We start from the raw sequence: 23,233 nt of genomic DNA on the forward strand, positions 1-23,233 counted from the left end.
CAGCTCTTCCCTACCTGGCCACATATCTGCAACCTAGTTAGAAAAGGGGCGCAGATGGTTGTTGGCCACTCACTCAACCACTGGATTGAAAGGCTGCATGATACAGTGACTGAGCACATTCACAGGGGGCATTAGAAAGTAATGCTAAGGAAGCGTCACGATCTCTGTCGAGGCCATCTGCAGGAAGGCATGAAAGGGCCGCTTTGGGAAGGCACAGCCCCAAGAAAGCACATACATCCCTGCTAGAGAAGCAGGAGGTGAAGGCCATCGCCACTAAAAGAAACATCAGGTCCAGAGGAAACCGGGAATAGCCAAGTTCCAAGATGATTTATTTTTTTAAATAAGAAAAGTAGATGCTGGGGAGTCCAAAATATTATACAGTGTGCTTCTAGAAGGCATCTCCCTCATTTAGATCAAGTAAATTGGTATTAAATGGTTCAGGCCATCAAATGAATAGGTAATTTAAAAAAAAAAAAACTTGGATGACTGAAAACTTTCATTTGTATTAAATAAACTCACTTCTGCCCTGGCCAGTGTGGCTCAGTTGGTTGGGGTGTGGTCCCATAGACTGAAAGTTCGCAGGTTCACTTCCCGGCCAGGGCACATGCCTAGGTTGTGGATTCAGGCCCCCTTTGGGGTGTGTATGAGAGGCACCTATTAATGTTTCTCTCCCTCTATCTCCCCACCTTCCTCTCTCTCTAAAAGCAATGAAAGAAATGTCCTCTGGTGAGGATAAATAAATAAAGTCACTTCCACTATGTCTGGTACATTTGGTTTGTGCTGAAAAACAAAGCTTTAAGAGGGAAGAGAAATGCAGTTGCCTCAGTGCCCATGAACCAGGGTTAGTTTAGTGATGTAGTAACAGCGCAGAGGGAAAAATTATTTTTAGAATATTTAGAAATTTGTGTTACTTTTGGTTAGTCATAACAACAGAAGGGAAAAGTATCTGAGGAAAAAAATACACTAGAGATAATCTAAATTATTTTTAGTTGACTAGAAACAAAGGCCAATAATATATCTCCTCTGCCACGGTTTGTTATGAAGAGCTACTGACCTGACAGGAAGTGAGGTGAATGGGAGGCCCCAGGTTATGGAACACACCCTAAGCGAGGACTGCTGACAGCTACACAAAGTGTTACCAAGTTGTTTTCCCCACAAGAGACACAACAGTAAACCAAATTTCATTGCCACGTGTTACCACTTGCCAAAAGTTAAGCTATTAATTAAGCTGGCTAAGAGGTGGTTTACCACGACGAAGAGATTATATTGATAACTGTTCCCGATGACATTTTCAGACATCAGGTGGGGACAAAGGAAAACTGGAGTGGGGGGAGGGGATGAATGAAAATGTCTACACGTATATGCCAAAAGAAGTGAAGGCTGAAACCTATTTCAGCTGTTAGGTGCATAAAAGCCAAAATGCCAATAGTGACTGAGACAACCGTGGGAGTCCCGGGGTAGGCTCTGCATTTCCTGTAAGAACATGTCATGGAGAAATCAATCATTTCCTCCGGCATTCCTGGAATACAAAGACTATCAGCCAATTCGGAACAGTGGCCACGGCTAATGCTTACTGGAGCCCTGTGCTCCGCGGTGCTGTTTTACATATCCTGCATGTATCCACCGACCTTCACCTCAGACCTGGGAGGTCCGCAGTTTTAATTTCTCTAGTTTAACTCTTGAGGGAACAGGCACAGAAGGGTACTAGGTGGAAAAGCCAGGATCTGAACCCAGAGTCTGAACCCAGATTTCAAGCTCTGTGACATAGGTATAAGCCAGGATGACTCCGTAGTCTTATTAAACAGAATATGAAGAAATACTAAAGATCGGAGACCTCAAATCTAAGTCAGCTGTTTTATTTTGCATTTTTTAAATTTAAATTTTCAGGTATAGCTTATATTCCATATTATTTAAATTCAGTTATTTTAAATTTAAACTGGCCAGAGTTAAAGAAATCAACCATTGCAAAATATGGCAGTATTTCCTTATCCAGGATTGAAGTGCACGTAAGGCACTCAGAGACCTGAACTGTGTCCTAAAAGACTTGAAATAATGAAAAAAACAACTGGATCTTGATAAAGCTACATATTCTATATTTTACCAAAGTAAAAAAATCTGTAAAGCAATACAAATAAAACCACACTTTTGTTGTTGAAGGCTAAGTGTGCTTGGGAGTTTTTGGTAGTTTGCCATCTACGGTTTACATTTATGCTGATACTTTGAAACATAACCCAGTCCAGAAAAGATTTTAAAAATTGAGCTCAAGGTTCTTTCAGATCGCAACAGATGATTATACAGGTTTAATCATTGGCCCAGGCTTAACCAATATGTAAAAATTTAAAAAAAAAAAAGGCAAAGAGGATGAGCAATGTTTAAAACTGCACACTCAGCCTAAAGAGCTATGTGTCATAGGGACTTTTAAATCCAACATCTTAGGAACAAATGTTTTTTCACTTTACAATTTAAATAAGGAAAATGGTCTCAGAAACAAATGTTTTTGCTGGTGGTTTTCTCTGATGCACTGAAGGTCTTCAGTCAGTGGCCCTTGCCTCCCTGGATCTCAGTCCTTCCTGTGTTCTATCCAAGTTAGGCCAGGCCATTTCACTGGGTGGCATCAGGGAGCTGTGCATGTGAACACACTAGGTATCATTGATCCCAGCCCTCCCTCACTCAACAGTTGAACCACTTGGCTGGTTTTGTACTTCTTTATCAGTTTAGTTTGTGGTGTATTTACAAACCCAAACCTTTTTGCAGTAATACAGACACCAAGGTATGTAGAGAATTAATAAAGTTGGTTTTGGATGAAAAGGGCTTAGAAAAATGGCAGGGAGTGGGGTGGTGGGAACTCTTTGGAAAAGAATATTGATGAAAATTAATGAAGAGACCCTGGCTGGTGTGGCTCAGTGGATTGAGTGCCAGCCTGCAAACCAAAGGTTCACAGGTTCGATTCCCAGTCAGGGCACATGCCTGGGTTGCGGGCCAGGTCCCCAGTTAAGGGCACGTGAAAGGCAACCACACATTGACGCTTCTCTCCCTCTCTTTCTCCTTCCTTTCCCCTCTCTGGACATAAATAAGTAAAATCTTTTTTTAAAAAATAACAATACTAAGAGGGAGAAAGAAAAGTCCCAGAGGAACAAGGATAACCGAAGACAGGCAAGAGCAGCCAAAGCCCTGCTCCACATCTGAGGCCACAAAGCTCCTGCAATCCACTTGTGAGGTCATAATAGTAAATGGCTGCAACATGGCACAATGACTGGGGAGCAGTGATGCAAAGTGACACTTCTTCATATTAGATACCACACCAACATTTACCTTGCTCGGAGAATTAACACACAGATTCTAAAAGTCTATAAAACTACTAACGTGGGTCATCTGTGCCTCAAGGGACCCATTTAAATTTTTGTCGAGGCTTATAATTGTATCTAAAAGAGGCCAGTATACAAGCACACCTTTATTGCAAGCAGAAACAAATAGCCTTTCTCAGTCTTCAGCTTCTTGAACAAACATATTTCATGTCCACTAATAATACCCTGCAATTCTCCTATCTCTGTTACTGTACTGGGGGTGAGTGAGCTGACTGCTTATCAAGGACTCCTGAGCCATAAAAAAAAAAAAAAGCCACATAAGAGGCAATTTTTAAAAAAGAGAGATGTAGGCTCCTCTCATATGTTTGTCTATAGCAAATACTGCTCATCAGTTATGTGATTTAGTAAACAGAGAAAGATGAAGAGCAGGGCAGGCCTAGAGAGGCAGAGACTTACAACAGAAAGGGAATAAGAAAGAACACACACGCAGAAAGTAAAACCCAGACTGTGATACAAACAAAGACAAAGGAGTTCATATGGATATGTAAAAATCTGATTCTGTTTCCATCAACTGCACTTTGTGTTGTTTTAAGATAAAACTGTTAAAGGTTTAATATTATGTTGATATTCTCAACTGAAGACTTGCATGGAGATGTGAGACCGTAGTGTTTTCCTGGTGAAATAAGTTGGAGGCAGAATCTATCCTTGTCATTACTAAGTGGCTTCTCTTCCCAGGGAATTAATTCCTCTCTCCTTTTCTATTACCCCTTCACCTCTCTTCCAAATTCCTATCCTTAGCCTTCTGTGTCACCAAGGCAAGCACTGTGCCTTCCTGGTTTGTCACTATATGCCTAGGGGTCGTCACAGAACCTGGTGCATAGAAAGGAACCTACATTTTTTATTGGATTAATTAACTTTACATTCATTCCTATAGTGAATTCATGTATAATAGACTAAGACTATCCCCTTTATGTTACCTACTTTTAAGTACACATTTTGAACAATATCTTTCTAATAGAGCCACAAATTTCTAATTACCCAGAAATTAGCTTTGAACGCAAGGCCAATACTCACCTAACCAAAAAAAGAAAGTCATTTTTTTCCTTCCAGGTTGGCACCCCTTAAATATTACTTAACTTCCTTCTGTTCTCGCAGGCTAAAAATCTTGTAGCCCTGTTTTATTTTTCCTTCACCTTTATGCCCTATCCAGTTTACAAACATACAGGTGGTATTTTTCCTCCAAAAGGTCTTGCCTTTGCCTTCTTTCTCTATTCTCTATCTCCATGCAGGAATCCCATGAATTCATTCACAGTATCCATTTTACTACGAAGAGAGAAATCCTCTGCTTACTTTACAATTTGCCTTTATATCTTCAGGTCTCAGCATGGGTTTATGTTTGGCTCTCTGTATTCATCTTGCATGGGGATCAAAGTATGCCTTGGTATCTTTTATTCCTTTTCAAAAACATTATCATCCTTCTCTCTTTTTCTTCTGGGACTCCAATTACAAATGTGTTGGACCTCCCTTACCTTACTTCATATTTCTCTTAGATTTTTTCCTGTATTTTCGAAACCTTTGTCTCTCTGTGCTTTAGTCTGGATATTTACTTCTGATCTCTCTTTTGGTTCACTAATTCATCTTTAGCTCTGTCTAATATGATGTAAAACTCATCAACTGAGTTTTAAATATGGTTTTAGAATTTCCACATTTAAATTTGTAATTTTTTGCCCTGGCTGGTGTGGCTCAGTTGCTTGACCTTTGGTCTGTGAACCAAAGGGTCACCAGTTCAATTTCCAGTCAGGGCATGTACCTGGTTCGCAGGCCAGGTCCCCGGTAGGGGGTGCGTGAGAGGCAACCATACACTGATGTTTCTCTCCCTCTCTTTCTCCCTACCTTCCCTTCTGTCTAAAATAAATAAATAAAAAATATTTTAAATAAATTTCTAATTTTTGTTAAGGTTATCAATCTTGTCACTGAATTGCTCGAATACGCTGATCATGATTATTTTTAAGTCTGCTAACTCTAATATCAGGATTTCCTATAGGCCTGCTTCTAATGCCACTTGTTTCTGTTGGTTTTTAGTCATGTCTTGTTTTCTATTCCTGATTATTCTTTTATAGAAAACTAGAAATTATATATGAAAACTCTAAAAGAAGTTAGACTACAAGCATTAGCAATTTCAGGACATCTTAATCAAATTGGGCTTTAAAATTATCTGAATCTGTGCTTCAGTTCCTGGGGAGGTTGGTATATTTTCCATTTACCTTCCTTTTAGGATTGGCCCTTCACAGTTCCATTCAGAAGTTTGTAGTATGCCGAATATTCATCTCCACCCTTGGCTGCCCCTGACTCCGTCTTTTGCTTCCCTATCTTCAAACTCTTACGACAGTGCTGCGTAGCCTCTCAGATAGTCCTTTCAGAATCTACAGACATCTCTAGGGACTAAACCACACTAAATGCCCAGCCCACCTCTCTGGGCTTCCTTTCTCTCCCAGATCTTGGTCCCACACTTTCTCACTGCCTTGGTAGCCTTCTAGTCCTTCAGATAGTTTGTTGTTGTTGTTCCCTTTCTCTAGCTGCTCTCAGAGGACAGGTGCATTTGAAAGAACCCACCCCACCCCACTTTTGTCCCATTGTGCCCCATGGTGCCCAGGGCATGGCTTTCAGTGCCCTCTCCATTCTCATCAACCCCTATCTATCCAAGTTAGAACACAGGCTTTGAGGCTGGAGAGGATTATGTCCAAACTGGCTTTACCTCTACTTACAGCTATACGGCATTAGACAAGTTCTATAGCTTTTCCATAATTCATTTAGAAAACAGGGCTAGTAAAACCTATTTCAGGGTCAAGTGTTTAGCACAATCCCTAGTACACAGTAATGGCAATTAGCACTTATTAAGCATTATTATCACTCTTAGTTCTATTAAAACTCTTTTAAATAAGTCACCCTATGCTCGAGTTTGATCAGTCTTTTCACTCTTTGGTGAAATAAGTGTACACATTTTTACCTTCATAACTTAGTTACACTATCCTTCAATTCTTCCTTTTCCTAATGTAATACAATACATTCTTTGAGGCCTAAAATGGAGTTCAACCTTTCCCAAAGATATGCCAAAAACTCAATATCTATACCAAGCTGGACTTGCTCTAATTCTTCTTCAACTTAGCAACACACAATTTATCTGTAATTTCGTGTCAGTCTCTTTCCAAAACCAGATTATAAAGTATTTACAAAAAACAACCAATAATCCCATCCTCCATAACATACCCAGTATAGCCCTGAACAAGCAAGTAGTTCTCAAACATGCATTTGGCTCAATATAGAGAAAAAGTTCTTCATATTCCATACGTATGGTTTGAATTAATACTTCAAAGCAGAGAGAATGGGGGGAGGGTGCAGAGGGACACGGAAGAAAAGGACATGAGCATATCACAAACAAAGTTTTTCTGGTAAAATATTTACTTGAAATCCTTCACTATAAGCATAACTTCAACTAACCTAGTTGCATTACTTTAAAATGACAACTCAAAGTCCAAAAGTTCATTCTGAGTTGTCACTTAATTCAAGTTCAGAGTTTAACAGGAAGTTTCTGGTTCCTTTGACTAGGCTCTTCCTTACACTAGAAAAAGAAAAAAGTAAAACTCAAACTAGTTCACGAAGTTGGCTAAAATTGATCTGTGAAAGAATACTAATCATTAAAATTATAATATCCTCCTTTATTTATATTCGAAATGAGCTGCTCATGAGAATGAGGACAAAATAAAGATTAAAAGATGTACTTTTGTGTAATAGGAACTTTGGTTGCAATTCTTCAACAGTTTTTGAGTCTTTTTGAAATCATGAATGCATAAGACATACCAAATGCTTTCTTATAACACAATAACATTCAATGCCTTAGTTTTTTATAAAGATTATTTCCAAAGGATTTATGCTACTCTTACAAGGCACCTTTTTTAGTATATTTTCTGCTTCAATATCACTTTCTTCCAATGGCTACTAAAGTAACTATATTACTAATGTCAGTATAAAGTAAAAATAGCAGCTCACTCTATAAATCATCCCATTTCTGACCATTTCTGCCTCCATTCCCCACCCTACAACCTGGTATTTTGTTGATAAAAATTGTGCTTTGCTATTTGTGACAGAATGATGCCTTTTAGCAATTATATATTTAGAACAAAACTTTCCTTTTAGCAAGTGACAGTATCATTCGGTGCTTAATTGTCATGTGCTAAGAGTGATACTAAAATATATACCCACGGTCATATACATTTAATCAAGATGTAATATCTAACGGTGGTATATTTGAGATTTTGAACTCCTACCAAAATAGCCTAATTCATAACAGAAGGAGCTAACATTTTGAGAATTTATTTTCATAACCTCAGAAGAACTGATTCAGAATCCCAGGTGGGAAGACCAAGTACACAAGTGCTTTCAAGAGAGATGATTACGAACATTTGTAATTTTGATTTTTGAGGGGAGAGGAGGAACTGAGAGCTCTTTTAGGTGTCAGAAAACAGCAGGGATTATAAAAAAAATTCTGGCAACATCGACCCACTGGCATAACACAAAGAATAAGAGAAGGGGGACAGTATGGGAAAGAGTTAATTCAAGATGTGAATAAATGGCTATAAATGGTATATATAGAAAACAATGAACTTCTTAGAGGACTCTTCTGCCCATCCCATCGAATTATAGGAATCATGACTGCATGCTTTTTTAGCTAGATGTTTTAGTACGACAACATTCACAAGTGGAGAAAGGCCTTGCATTTGACATCCATGCACAACAGCTTACCTACTGCATTGTAGAGTGGCTCTCCAGTTATCTTGTCCCAGACTACTGTGGTTTCCCTCTGGTTACTGACGCCAATAGCTTTAAAGAGAAAGTTAAACAGAAGAGACAGAGAATTAAACAAGGAGAAAACTACTTCAGAACAGTTCTGATTTTTTATAGGCACTACTAAACATAACGATCCCCCCCCCCCCAAAAGAACATTTGGAACATCTGTAGTGGTATTGAGTTTATTTTCTTTGAGTGGCTCCAGGAAAAGTGAACACCCAATGTCAAGTGTTTCTTTTTATTGCTAGACTCCTTCCTGCTTTGCTACCAGTGCACAGTGACATGAACCCAGATCAACATCCAAATGAAAAGCTCCCAGGTTGCCTCATAAAACAGAAATGCATTAACTTTCCAAATTTACAATATCCAGTTTATTATTCTGAGGAGACCAACAATCACTTCATTCATTTATTTACTGTTACAAGAAATTTCCTTTTATGTACATGCAAGTGCGTGTATGTGTGTGTATACCTGCGTTTTAAGAAAATAGCCACAGATTAGATCCCTCATGTTGAGCAAATGCATACTATGGCTAATTAGAAATTCAATGTTATTTCTGTATTTTAATAATATAATCTGAGACATATGAGTTTGAATCAGACATAAGAATAATATGTGATGGCATTTCCATTACACTGACCTACATACAACTCAAGTGCTATAGTTACAGTAAGTTACCATAAGTGAACTACTAATCCATACCATGTTATTCAGCTTGATTCAGCTAAATCAGAGGTTCTCACATGTGGCTGTACATTAGAATCAGCTGCAGAGCTTTTAAAAAATATCAACGCCCAGGCCCTGGCCCACTATTCTGATTTAACTGACCTGAGGTGGGATGTGAGCATTAATATTTTTTCTTAAAACTCCCCAGGTAATTCTACCGTATAGCCCAGGTTGAACATACTGGGCTAAAAAAAAAAAAAAAAAATCAAGCTCTTTCAGAATTTAAGATCAGGACAGACCCTAAAGGCTATATATAATCAACAACACATCTTGTGCTCAAATCTCCTCTAGAATCACCTATCATGTGACCATTCAGACAACACTACTCTTGACAAGATACTCACTACCTCTCTCCAGGAGGAAAAATCTCTACGGCATAGCGTTGCTATGAAAAATAAAGTCCTTTTCCTTGCAGCTTCCACCTCTGGACCTTATCTATAACCTTTGGAGATACACAGAATAGGATTAGTCTTTCTTCCACATGTTACTCTTCCATACTTGAAGCTGCTATACGTCTCTCAAGTCTTCCCTTCCCTTGACTAGGCTAAACAATCCAATCTCCTTCCACTGCTCTCACCTCCATATACCATATTCCTGTTCTCCTAGGACAGTGCAGCGATCTGTTACTCAAATTGCACACCCAGAATAAAACGCAATAAAAACATGCTGACCAACACAGAGACGAAGGGGACTAGCAGCTCCCTTATTCTAAAACACCTTTATCCAATGCAGATTTACTTCCTTTAACACCTTTTCCAGAGGTACAAAGATGATGGAGATTCTGCTCGGAGGAAACTTCCAGACGTAGAGTAAAAGGAAGAGATTTGGGGGTTTTGTTTTGTTTTTTTAAATAGAAGGCATAAATGTTTGTAGGACTAAAGAGAAAGGAGAATGTTGGGGGTGGGGAGAGGCTAAGAATCAATGGGACCCGGTCCTGATCTTTGCAGTGGCAGGAGCGGAGGAGATTAATACGCTGGCAGAGGGAGGAGCCTCAGGGAGGGCGCAAGGCCTTAGCTTCTCTTGCGATGGAAGAAAGGCGGCAAGAGATCCAGGCATTAAGTACGGAAAGAGCAAGCTGGAGGATTAAGGCCCCAGAACCTTGACTTGCTCTGCTGAAATGGGGCCTAGAGAAAGTTGGATCTCAAGTTTGGGGAGCTATTCGGTGACGCTCAGGCTCTGAAGCCAAAAGGTTGGGGTTCAAATTCTAATTCCTCTTCTTCCTAGCAGCATGACCTTGGGTCCGTGTTATCTTCTGTATAATAATAGTTTCCACCTGACACGGTTGCAGTAGGAACCCCTGAGTTAATGCATGTTAAATAAGTGCCTGGCACAGAGTAAGCACTCAATAAATGTTACGGCTGCCATTCGTTGTCATCACTATTGAGGAGAGAGCGGAGTAAGAGTTGCAGAGAATGGGACTGGGCAGGACACATGAAGGAATCCCCAGCAGCACTGTGGGTGCAACGCGGGCTAGAGACCTCAGTGGGACCTTGGCCACAGGCTGCTAAAGTGGAGTATCATGAATGTGACAACTTTACAACGTGGGCTAATAACGAATTCATGGTCTACTAAATCTCCTATTCCTCCCCGCTCCATGAGTATTCCACAAACACGCTGACGGCTCCCTCAGCCGAGATCCATGAGTCATTCTTCTATGCCAGGCACCTTACCTTTTTTTATTGCCTCACTCTAACTTCTATTCAGAATGTAATCTAGAGCTGTTTCCATCTCATTCATGGATCACAGGTTCCTCCCTGACCACTCCTTCCCCCCCCCCTCTATCTTAATTCCTTCATGCCAAATAAAACTGTTTTTCTTGCAGACAAAGTCCAGTGAAATAGCCTCTCAGGATTCTCTTCCAGCCACGAGCACACCTATTACTGGTTCCTCCCCCCTCCCCACCCCCAGCACACAGGCCTTATGCAGTGCCTCTGAACTTCTTCAATGTTCTAACTTGTCCCTTTTACCCTGAAATCCTACTTTCCTTTAAAAGAAAACTTTACTGATTGCTAATCCCAGCACATGTGCTTCTCTTAACAGTTCTTATGTTAATTTTTCCCCCCGCAGAATAACACATTCAGGTTTCGGAATTCTCTACCCTAGTTCATCTACCATTGAAGAGCATATGGAAGTCACTGTATTTCCCGGCTTCAAAGTCTTTTAGTTACAGATGCTATAATCACTGGCATATGTAAACCCAATGTAGCACGCTTGTATCTAGCAGTTCATGCTTCACTTATACATTCTTTCTTAGGGGGTATTTTTGGTAACTCTGAGTATCTCTAGTGAAATTAACAAAATCAACTAGGTAAATGCTATATTCAACACCTCTGGTTCAATTTTGCTTGAAAGTCCCTATGAAAAGTTATTATGGTCAGTTAAGGAAATATACTTAGAGAAAAACCTTTGCAATCACTCCAGGATGTTTTGATTGTCTTGGTAGAATTGGGGATGATATGCATCCTTATTTAAAAATAAAAATCATAATTTGTAATTGGAACATATATTTAAAAAACTGAAAACACAAAGAGCAAAGTAATATAAAAGTGCCATGTGGGAGGAGGTATAAAGCTTGAAATAAATGGCCCTGGCTGGTGTAGCTCAGTGGATCGAGCTCTGGCCTGTGAACCAGGGGGTCGCAGGTTCAATTCCCAGTCAGGGCACATGCCTGGGCTGCTAGGGCACGGGTCCACAATAGGGGGCATGCAAGAGGCAACCACACATTGATGTTTCCTTCTCTTTCTCCCTCCCTTCCCCTCTCTAAAAATAATTAAAATCTTAAAAAAAAAAAGCTTGAAGAAAACAGTTTCTGGAAGGTATGTGCTTGAGCCAAGTTGTAACAATTGCAAATGAGATGTGACCACTGCTGGCAAGTTCTTTAGGAGAATGGTCTGAGACCTCAGAGAGTCTCGGGTGATGGAAAAGCAGGTGACAGAAATGTGTGTGACAACGTAGGGCAGGGCCAGGTCATAGAGGAATGGATGTGGCCATATCCCTTTCCTCAACACACTGAGATAACCACTTTTGATACGAGAATTTAATTGCTGAGAATGCTATATTCTCAGCTTTGAAATTCAGTTTATGCTGTCCTTTGATTTTATCACTGGAGCAAAGATGAATGAAGAGAACTTGGTACTATAATTTTTTTTCTTCTGAAGAATAATTATTTAAAATTATCTAAATTAGCCCTGGCTGGTGTGGCTCAGTGGATTGAGTGCCGTCCTGCAAACCAAAGGGTCGCTGGTTCGATTCCCAGTCAGGGCACACGTCTGGGTTGCAGGCCAGGCCCCCAGTGGGCTGTGTGTGAGAGGCAACCACATGTTGATGTTCCTCTCCCTCTCCTTCTCCCTCCCTCCCTCCCCTTCTAAAAGTAAATAGATAAAATCTCTGGAAAAATAATAAAATAAAATTATCTAGATTAGTGACTCCCTGATTTAAACACTACTCTAATTTAATCATATCATACGGACTTAATTATGGCTAGAAACACTATTTTAGCTGTGAAAATTGTAAATTAAGACTATATCAATGTAATATATATTTTAGTTTATTTTATTTTTAATCTGGCATCATTTTCTCATGGATAATAGTATAGGCTTTGATTAGCACAAATATATACTCTTCCTTAAAATAAAGTGAATGAAGTATTTCTTTATACAGGGGTGGGCAAAAGTAGGTATATAGTCATTCGTGTGAAAAAATAATAAAAACACAAGACCAAACTCTGTTTCACGTACTCACAACTCTGACCCTACTGTTGCCCACCCCTGTACTTTAGGCCTCTCAGTTCAGTGACAGGCAAACAGAGCTGCCCGTCTCCCTAAGTCAGGGAGGAAAGATGTAGCTTATCTACTCGTCTGGTGCTCAGCATGCTGTTTAGTTAGAGAGTGAACTTGAACTCTTGGAGGCATTGTTCATAGGGACCCAAATTCAACCAACTTTCTGAAAGATGAGGACAACTAAAAACAATGACACTGGAATTTGCAAAAGAAGTACAACCAGCTCTGATGAACTCTCACTGATTATTGGGTAAGACTATAAATAACAAATTGCTCTTCAGCTGGGAAAAAAGAATCTTTGCAGCGTTGGAACTAAAAACGGGAGTGCTTTGTGAGGTTCACATCAGTGTGGCTCAGGAAAGAGCACAGGACCAGGAGCCAGGGAGCTGTGCTTTGATGTTATCTACCACTGCACAGCTACATGACCTGCGGTAAGTCCCCCTTCCCTCACTTGCAGCTAGGTCTGCTGCCCAAAGATCCTTTACAGCGTTAGTGTTTGTGATGTAGGATTCTATAATAGGCAAGCAAAAGCCCGGTCCTTGGCAGGGCAAATCAATAAATTATCTGGGGAAAAAATTAGCACAATTGGCTTGGTATGGAGGGGCTTGTGGAATGTTCTCTGCCTTGGCCATGGGCTGGCAGTGCTGAGAAGGAGGCGCTGGGTCACTCTGGCTCAGGTAAGGGTTTCCGACTGGCCAGACAGAGGGAGAGCAGGCAGCGGGTTCGGTACTGTTACAGACCAGATGGTCCCAGTGAAAGACAAGTCACTTGGACTGGAGTTTGTGTGTCATCTTCACATAAATCACAAACAAGAGAAAAGGCCGTGGCACCTGAGTGGGTACAGAGGCCAATATGTTGCAACCTATGTTACCTTTAAAGGAGGCAAATGATGCCAAAACCATGGCCGGTAGCCCTGGAATCCACATCCAGTGCATGGCTTTAAGCCACCGAGGTACTTTGCATCTCCAGCAATGAATGTTTTGACAACAGACTGTGCTACTGGAGGCCTATTCCATGTTCACACTGTTTAGACTGTGAAAGCTGTGAGAACAATTCAAGGAAACAACCAACAATCCCTGTGACACACAACTCATCTGAAACTTGGTGAATGCAACTCTAAAAGATGGTTGAAACACTTCCGCTTAGTTGTAGGGATAAAGTGAGGGTAGGATATTTAAACATTGTCAACAAAATCACAAATCTACACATGCGTACTTATTTCTCTTAAAAATCTGCCATAACAGAAATGACTATTTCATTGTTACAATTTTCCATTAATTTGCAATTACTGTGATTATTGGGTTAACATCTGTTTCTTCCACTTGACCGTTAGCTGCACAACCCTATTTGTGCTCCATTGTTTCCCTAGCACACCCAGCACATAGTAGGTGCCCTATAGGTTTGCTGAATGAATGGTTTTGATTATGTTTAGTCTTGTTTAAAGTGAGTTTTATTTATACACATAGGGGAAGGTCTGGAAAAAATCATCAAAGTTTCATCTCAGGGGGGCTGGTAAATCTCAGAGCCAAGAGAGATGATGGGAACCCCAGGGCACCGCCATCACTAATTGATGGTTCCTCCCCACCTTGAGTCAGGTGACCTAATGAAGAAAAAAAACCAACCCTTGAACGATGAACTTGGAAACTTTCAACTATAAAGATATGGCAATTACCACATTATCCTTCTGCTCTTTACACTACCTTATCAATTTTGGATGACTGGGTTACTTTTTTTCTCCCTGTATAAACGATGCCAAGCCCAACTTAGGCAGATATCCTAGTAAACCTACTAGGAATTGACAGAGAGTCTGTAATAGCCTAACACTCTCAATCGTTTCAGGGAGATTTTACAAGCCAAGCGTTTTGATTTCAAACAACCCCACCACCAGCACTGCTCCTTACAGTCTAGTCTTTTTCTCCTTAGGAAAAAGCATCCCTACCTATCCAGCAGCTCCAGCCAAAACCCAAGCATCATCTTTGACCCGTCTTCCCCCTACTCCACTGCTCTCTCTACTACTCTTGACATCCAGTCCATCAGAAAGTTCTGGCCCCTTCTCTTGGGACTCTCACAACCAGCCTCTACACTGGTCTCCCTGTGCCCACATTTACGCCTTTACCGTCCACCCTTGACATGGCTCCACACCGCAGTCAGGGAGTTGTCTTCAAACCACAAGTCAGATCCTGTCATCCCTTGTTGTCTTGCTTAAAACCTTTTCATGGCTCTCTGTGATACTAGTAATACCCAATTTCCTGACTGGTGCTACAAAGTCCTGTCTACTCCCCCGGTTTCAGCTCCTACTGAAACCTCTTAAATATCCACCCTTACCCCCCATCCCTCTTTTACTCTATTTTTGACATGCTGGCCTTCTTTCTGATCCAGGAATGTGCAACAAGCATATTCCTACCCCAGTACCTTTGCACGTGCTGCTTCCTTTTCCTCAAATACTCTTCCTCCGACCATTTGCACGGCAGGCCCCTTTTGGCCTCTGAGACCTCAGTAACAGTGTCACTCCCTAAAAGAGGACTTCTCTGGCCATCCAATCTAAAGTAAGCTTCTCTAGGCACAGCCTGCCGTATAACTCAGTTTCATTTTCTGCATAACTTATTGGTATCGGAAATTAGTTTGTATTTGTCTGCGCTAACCACTGGTCTCAAACCCACCACAGTAAAAGCTTCATGAGAACAAGGACCTAATCTTCCTGTTTATTTATTGTATCCTCAGTTCTTACAGAAATGCTTGGTGCTATATTGGCACTCAATTATGTGCTGATTGAATGAATGAATGAATTTGATTGAGATAATCATACCATGGAGAAAAATATTCGATTAAAAATACCTTTTATGTTGGAAATGTCAATATTGAGCTGTTCAAGTTTCTCACATGTTTTCTCTATACACTCATAGACAGACATCAGAATTTCCATAGGGTCTTGTTCCACCCATCTTTGAACAAAAGAATGCATTTGGTTAGTTCACAAGAAAGCAATACGACTTTAATTTATATCTCTAGAAATGTTCACTTATGAGGGTGTGATTGCTGTATAAATTATAATCAGATGAGCAAAGCATATTCAATACTCTAAGGAAATGTTTTAAAGAAAAACCTATTTTCTTTCCCTTACATTTTTATTATTCTTTATACAGTAATCAAGCATTTGTAAGGAGGCAAGTAATAACATCACAAAATAGCAAATATTCTACCTATTTTTAAATCATTTTTTCATATCCAATAATCAGTTCCCCAGTTCTCTGTACCTGTGGGTTTGATAAATAGATCAACTATCTACATGCTTCACTAGTCGGTAGTTATTTTCTTTTAAATTATTTCTAAGTAGACTGATATTTATCTATCTAGGAAAGGAATGCTGAAAAAAGTCTAATTAGTATACTGATGTCTATTGCCATTTTTTTCTCAAAATATTTTGTTTAGCGTATAGGGAATAATTTAAATTTGTTCTTGTGACTATTTCAAGTACACAAGCATTCAGTCCAATTTTCAGATCCTATCCCAGCGTAATTTTGGTAAGGTACCACGGCCTCGGAAGGCTGAAAGGCTCATAATTAATAATGAAGTAGAGAAACCTGGGAGAAACAAATGGCAACTGAGGAAACCCCAAAAGCAGAAATGACACAAACTAAAAGAATTCTACCCTAAGATCTGGAAGTGGTAAGAGAATTCCCAATGCCTTTCTTCTCTGCCTTCCTCAGGATTGCCTGGCTTTCCTGAGCTTTGAGTATTGTCCCTAAACTCTCTTTTTCTAAAAACACAATCTTCCTCCACGTATTTCTAATTTTCATATTTCCAAGACACAGGTATCCTCTCTCCAAATTGCACTGGGATCAGGCATGTGGATAGCCATTCTAATGCTAACATACCAATAGTTTTTATTATTAAACAAAGGAATTCTTTAAAACAGAACATTTTTTCATAGAAAGAAATGATAAAATTTGGTAGGACAAATTTTCTTCTCTTAAGTCAAAGTAAACTTTATAGTGAAATGAACAGATGTAAAGTGCACAACTTGTTGAGTTTTAACAAATATATATACTCATCTAACCAACAACCCAGTGAAGATAGGGAATGTTTCCATCATTCCAGAAAGTTCTTTCACATCTCCCTCATGTCAGTCACGTATTGCCTGGGCAAACAGTTTTTGGATTTCTGTCATCCTCAATTAGTTTAGCTTCTTCTTGAATTTCAGATACAGCCATGCACTATGCATTCTTTCATGTCCAGCCTTTTCCCACTTTCCATGATATCAACGAGCTTCTTCTAAGTTCTTGTCTGTATTAGTTCACTTTTTAAAGACTGCTGAACAGTATTTCACTGTTACCCATTCTACTGATGACAGACATTTGGGTTGTTCCCAATTTAGGTTATGATGAAGAAAGCTGCTAAAAAAATACTCATGTGTAAGTCTTTCTGTAGGTACGCTTTCACTGTTAGTGGATTAATTCCTGAGGGTGCAATACTACAGATGTAAGAAACTGCCATATATTTTTTCAAAGTGGCTGTATAATACACATCATTAAATTTTAAATCAGCGATTTTCAACCTTCTTCATTTCATGGAACACATAAACTAATTACTAAAACTCTGGCACACCAAAAAAAAAAAAAAAAAACCCCAAAAAACAAAAAAACCAACCACCTTTTTTCACCAATCTGACAAAAAAAGTAATTTTGATTCATTCACACTATTGCTGTGTTGGCTATGGTGAATTTTTATTTGACACTCTAAGGGAAAAGAGGTCAGTGCCCCTGACGAAATAGGTACTGCATATTTTAAAAATTCTTGCAGCACACTGGTTTAAAATAGCTGTTTTAAATAATATGCCTAACATTCTATTTGATCACAATTACTACCTATGAATATTATTCTCAAAAAGGATGATCTTAGTATCAGATGATAAGATATATGAATGCTTTTTAGAAAAACATATTTTTATTTAAGAAAAAAACAATCAAATCTGCAAGCAGCAATTTGGCAATGATGGGGACACGGAACTACATGACTGCAAAATTAATGCAGAATTTCCAATATTTAATACATCTTTGCTTTATTACTTTATCATCCCCTTCTTTTCTGTCACTGAATTCCTAAGCCATCAAATACTCAGATATTTTGCTGAGCTACGAAGCTATTGCTCCTTTTCCTGACTAATACCTATCCGTGAAGCCTTCTCAGGACAGCGTAGGGTCAAGTTTACTTTAGAAAGTCCTGGAGCAGCTGGGGTGAGATGGGCTAGTAAATGTGCTATTATCTTTACATATTAAATTAGGAAACATACCCTTCTTTTGGAAATTCTTGTTTTATTTCCACTTGATGATGACTGAGTAGTTCGGCTGTTTTTGAATTGAAAACCTGAAAAATATATTGCAACATTATGGTCAAAGGGGAGGCAGAGAGCGGATATATTTAAAGTTATTCAGCAACTCAAGTTCTTATTTACTGATAGAAAACAGTCCGATCACATGAAATGCGATTTTTATGTTATAACATAAAAGTTATAAGGTAAGCTTCAGAAATAGTAACTTTCCTTTAGATATATAAAAACCTATTGAAGGTAAAGATAAAGAGGCAATTCCTTATTCTTCAAAAACAAAAGTGGCTCCAGGTGTAGGAGCCAACCAATTAATAGTATGGATTTCTTTTTGAGAATTGGAAAACCAAGAATAAAAGAGAGCTGGCAAAGCGCTAATAGTGATGGTGTAAGGCTCCACTTAGCATCCCTTGGATGTGGAGACAGGAAGTGATAGATGCCTTGCAGGGAAGTGCACTGTGGAACTTCCTTTGAAGGGAAGTGCAGCAATGCATCTAGCACAAAAGAGGTAAATAGAAGTATATCCCGGCATCTAGCTGAGGGCACTTTGTGATATCCTTGTCATGAATTGCTGACCCTTGATATAGAACATTAAAATCCAGTGGATGAGAGCTAACAAAGGAGGGCCGTACAATCCTCCACAAATTTAATGCTACTAAAACAACGCTTTTAAAAACTTAGCAACCTTTCTTCATGTAACGTTGACTCTTGAATAACGCGGGTGGGGGAGGGAGTTTCCTTCCGTGCAGTCAAAAATCCACGTGTAAATACACCCGCATACTTGAATTCCCCACTGCGGAGTTGACCTTTGAACAATGCGGATTTAAACACCGTGGGTCGATTGAACTTCTGCCACTTAAAAAAATCCGTGTTCTTCAAGAGTCAACTGTATATTGTTTTCCACCTGGGAGTAGCTATATTCAAGTACCAAAGCACTTAAGTCTTTCAGAGTAAGGATTCATATTTTTATTAAAGTTAACTTCCAAAATCACTGTAATTGCAGCGGTGGTCACATTCAATTAGGTAAGAACGTGTTTCCATCCTTAGGTTTCCTGTGGGAGAAAATTACCTGAACAGTAAAGATTAAGAAAGAGAAAGAAAGAAAACGCACTGGGGTGAGTCTCTGCTCTACCCTCTCACTTCCCACCACCACACATACACCTCCTTTTTGGGAGGAAGAGATAAACATAATAAAAGCAAGAAGGCAAACCCTCACCCTGGCTGGTGAGCGCCGGCCTGCGAACCAAAGGGTCCCCTTTAGGGCACATGCCTGGGTTGTGAGCCAGATCCCCAGTAGGGGGTGCTCGAGGGGCAGTCACACATTGCTGTTTCTCTCCCTCTCTTTCTCCCTCCCTTTCCCTCACTCTAAAAGTAAATAAACAAAAGTAAAAAAAAAAATAAAACCCACTAGTTTATATTTTTAAAAAAGGCAAATTCTCAAGCCCTTTGAAGAGATAAAATATCTTACAAGTCAAAGGTTAACTTAACACATCATAAGTAAAGGACACTTGGCAGAAATCCATGTAATTTATAACTTAGCATTCGAGTGTCTTTAGGATATCTACTCCATTTGTCCTATTTTATTTGCTGAAGCATCTCTGTGCCTGGCACAGAGTTGGTGCTCAATGAATATTTGTTGCACGTCGGAAAAAATAGGGTCCATCAGGTACTTATTAGGACAAAAATTATCAAGTAAAATAAGAACCAGTTATGTAGCCTAAACTCTAATAGGAAACCACAGTTGCATTCTTTTTATTCATATAACTGCTGCTCCCAGGGTCTATTCTCAAATCCCCAAGGCACTCTGGTGCCATAACAATGTGTCCCTTTTCGCTGGCTGGATTCATAAAAATTTCAATAGCAAGACGTACAGGGCTATGAATGAAATGTGACACTTCTTTCCTCACCTCCTAGTTTTAGCCAGGCTAGCTTAGGACCCTCACGCTAAGAATGGATTTATAGGCCTTTGAAAGAGGCAAAGAAGGAAAGATTTTTGTCAATTCTATTTGCTATGTAAGAGCACAACACCATCTGATCACACAGCATTTGGACATCACAGGACAGAGCCTGGACCTCCCTACTTCTTCAGAGTGCTGAAGCTGAGCAGGAAGTGGACACCACCTTTAGCTGTTGAGAATTTGACCTTGTGCACGGCTCCCAAGCTTGTCCATGCTTTTTAGATTTAATGCTTTTAGAATCTGGGACTTTTCTTAGGGCAACACTGTCCCTTCACAGTATAATGCAAATCACAAATGCAAGCCACATCTGTAATTTTACATTTTCTCATTAAAAAAAAAAGTAAAAAGAAACAGGTACAATTAATTTTAATAACACATTTTATTTAAGTCCATATAAGAATTTTCATTTCAACACATGACCAATATAAAAGTTATCAATGAGAGTTTTTACATTTTTGTTTTAATACTTCGCCTTTGGAGTCTGATCACAGAACGGGTTAGATTGACCTTAGGTCACCCACTAACGTCAAGACAAATTTCTGTGCACCCAGGAATGCTGTGAAATGGCACCCAATCCCCAACCCCGAGGCACATGCCCCTTGGGTACTGGTCTGGCTCCAAGAGACCTAAATCTTACTAAAGCTGTTAATGTGCATGTGAAAGAAAGATAAAAACAGTTTTTCTCTCATTCTCAGAGTTGGCTCACTCCCTGGGGCTTTTATTATCATCTCTTTTGTCTTTTTGTGGGTCCCCTACAGCTTTCAGGGGAATTTATTTTTAACAGGGGATCTTCACCCTTTAAAAAGTTCCTTCCTTGCTTTTTTAAATAAATAGACCGACTTAGTCAAAATAACTTAAAACTTAAATGTTTCCTTTTAAGTTGACCTCAGGGTACCCTCGCCACCCTTAAGAGGAAGATTCCACACCTCTCAGGGACAAAGGACTGCATTCTTTGATTGATATGCAGAAACTTCTAAGGGACAAAATGACTTTAAAAGACAAAACAGCTCTAAAATGATCCTAAAAGAAACTTTTGGCATCTGGACTAGTTTAAATTTTGTTTTTCCTACGGGAATGCTGACATGATTATCTGAGGACTTAACTTTTAACCAGAAACTTGGCAAAATTGGAAGCTAAAGATTCAGAGGCTATTGGGAATAAATTTTTAAAGCCTTCTCCTTTAAGGTAAAATAAACTACATATCCAGAGGGAAAGAAGCAAATTTGGAATGACGTACTTAGACTGATAGGTCAACCTACGATGTCACATAACTTACAACCAAATTCCTTGGGGAGTGGAGAGCAAGCATACTTATCTTACATATCTTTAGGAAATTGAAAATGCAACTCTGGAAGCAGTTCAAAGCCCACCAATCTTTACCATCCTCAAGTCCTATGACTAAAAAGAAAATGTAGCAAACGAGGGTTATTCTTGTATTTGTTTTTAAAGTCTGAGGGTTATTCGTGTGTTTGTTTTGAAAGCCCAAACTGCTGCTCTGGCTCGTAGGCTCCTTGCCAAAAAATATTAATAAGAAAAAGCCTTAGCCATCTGAACAAATAAACTTAATTTATTCCAACTGTTATAAATCAGTGGATTTTTCCCCCCTTATTGTACCTGTCTCATGGATAAAATTTTAATTTTTAAAAAATCCTCACCTGAGGACATTTTTTCATTGCTTCTAGACAGAGAGGAAGGGAGAGAAAAACATGGATGTGAGAAACATCAATTGGTTGCCTCCCTTACCCAGACCCGGGATCAAACCCCAACCCAGGCATGTGCCCTCATCAGAAATCAAACCCGCGACCTTTTGTTTTCGGGACGATGCTCCAACGCACTGAGCCACTCTAGCCAGGGCTCATGGCTAAAATTTTAAAAACAGAATTGTCAGGTCTCTGGTTACATCTAGTATTAGTGTATGTATATCTACCTCCAGAGACTATTACTGCAAGTGAAGTTTGCAAAGAGCTCTGTCTTATTAGCTTTAAAGGAATTAAATGCTTATATAACAATTCTCAAAAATATCATAGACCTCTGGCTGGTGTGGCTCAGTAGATTGAGTGCCGGCCTGCGAACTGAGAGGTCCCCAGTTTGGTTGCGCCAGGTCCTAGTTGGGGTGTGGTGGAGGCAACCAATTTATGTATCTCTTGCGCTTCGATGTTTCTCTCCCTCTCCCTCCCTTCCCCTCTCTCTGAAAACAAATAAATAAAATGTAAAAAATATATATGTAATAGGAAACTAACCCAAATGCTTTTTCAGGATCATGTGATATGAGTTAATACTTGATCTCAAGGCTGGTTTGAGTTTGGTTTGGTGAAATATGCAAGTCCTTTGAGTATCATCTTTAAGTAGAATACTCTTATTCTACCTGGGCTTATTTGGTTAAGTCAGTCATGTTTTCTCTGTTGCAAAATTTGCCAGCAAGAAAAAAAAGAACTCAGTGTAATGAAATGTCATAAGTAACCTAAACCTAATTGCTGAGAACAAGTAAAATAAATAGATGTACATGGGTAAAAAATGTTTTGTAGGTAAACTTCTCAGCAATATTTGTTTTATGCCAAGTCTACTTAAACTAGTTTCCCAAAATCTTTTGGCAACTTGAAACCTTAGGCTTCTGTCAAGTTGAATGATGAGTCAGGTGAAATTCACTGAACATGTAGATCATTCCCAAATATGATAAAATACGAACGCATTCATTGTTAAAGAAGTCGAAGTTTATCTACTCTTGACTTCTTATTACAGATAAACTGAAAGATGCATTTCAGACCTGTCAATAAGGCAGACTTGAGGTGTAACAGGGAGGCTAAGAGCACAGAGCACAGACCCAGGTTGGGGCACAGAGCTAGGGGGCAGGGCAGGAGAGGGGTTAAGCTCCAGCCCTGCCCCTGTGGGCTGATTAACTTCTCTAAACGTCAACTTTTCCATGTGCAAAAGGATTAAAGGAGATAATTTATGAAAAATTGTTGGCATCTGAAAGATTCGCCACTACTGTTGCTGCTATGACTGCTACTCTTTGTATTGCTGTCAGTATGAGTACTACGACCACCGCCACTGATAAGCGATAGAGTCAGGATTTGAAATCACCACTTCTATGTTCACCTCTAAGCCTAAATCATGTCTCCAGATTCTGCTGGGCGAGGCGGGCAATAAAAAATGGAATAAACAAGGAAAGTTACTGCAGGAAAGGTTTTGAGCACACAGCATACACCCGAAAGATGTTACCATGACTGCTGCTATTACTACTACTGCAGCTTAGTGTTGTTACTGCTACTACCAGTACTATTCCTTATACATGGTAGG

General features: G+C 39.5%; 1 protein-coding gene across 3 annotated transcripts in view; it reads right to left on the bottom strand.

Annotated features, from left to right (window-relative positions):
* GK (glycerol kinase) overlaps positions 1 to 23,233 on the bottom strand; it is a 68,797-nt gene that overhangs the window by 39,778 nt on the left and 5,786 nt on the right. For all 3 annotated transcript variants that reach the window (XM_054566584.1, XM_054566582.1, XM_054566583.1), the window contains exons 2-4: positions 17,946 to 18,019; positions 15,491 to 15,597; positions 8,106 to 8,183 (exon numbers count right to left, since the gene is read on the bottom strand). In XM_054566584.1, the coding sequence (XP_054422559.1) occupies positions 8,106 to 8,183; positions 15,491 to 15,597; positions 17,946 to 18,019 (259 nt within the window). The remainder of the gene's footprint in view (positions 1 to 8,105; positions 8,184 to 15,490; positions 15,598 to 17,945; positions 18,020 to 23,233) is intronic.

This window comes from Pteronotus mesoamericanus, unplaced genomic scaffold, assembly GCF_021234165.1.
Source record: "Pteronotus mesoamericanus isolate MK-2021 breed Mesoamerican mustached bat unplaced genomic scaffold, CSHL_Meso_final contig_173, whole genome shotgun sequence".
In the NCBI taxonomy this organism is placed as follows: domain Eukaryota; kingdom Metazoa; phylum Chordata; class Mammalia; order Chiroptera; family Mormoopidae; genus Pteronotus; species Pteronotus mesoamericanus.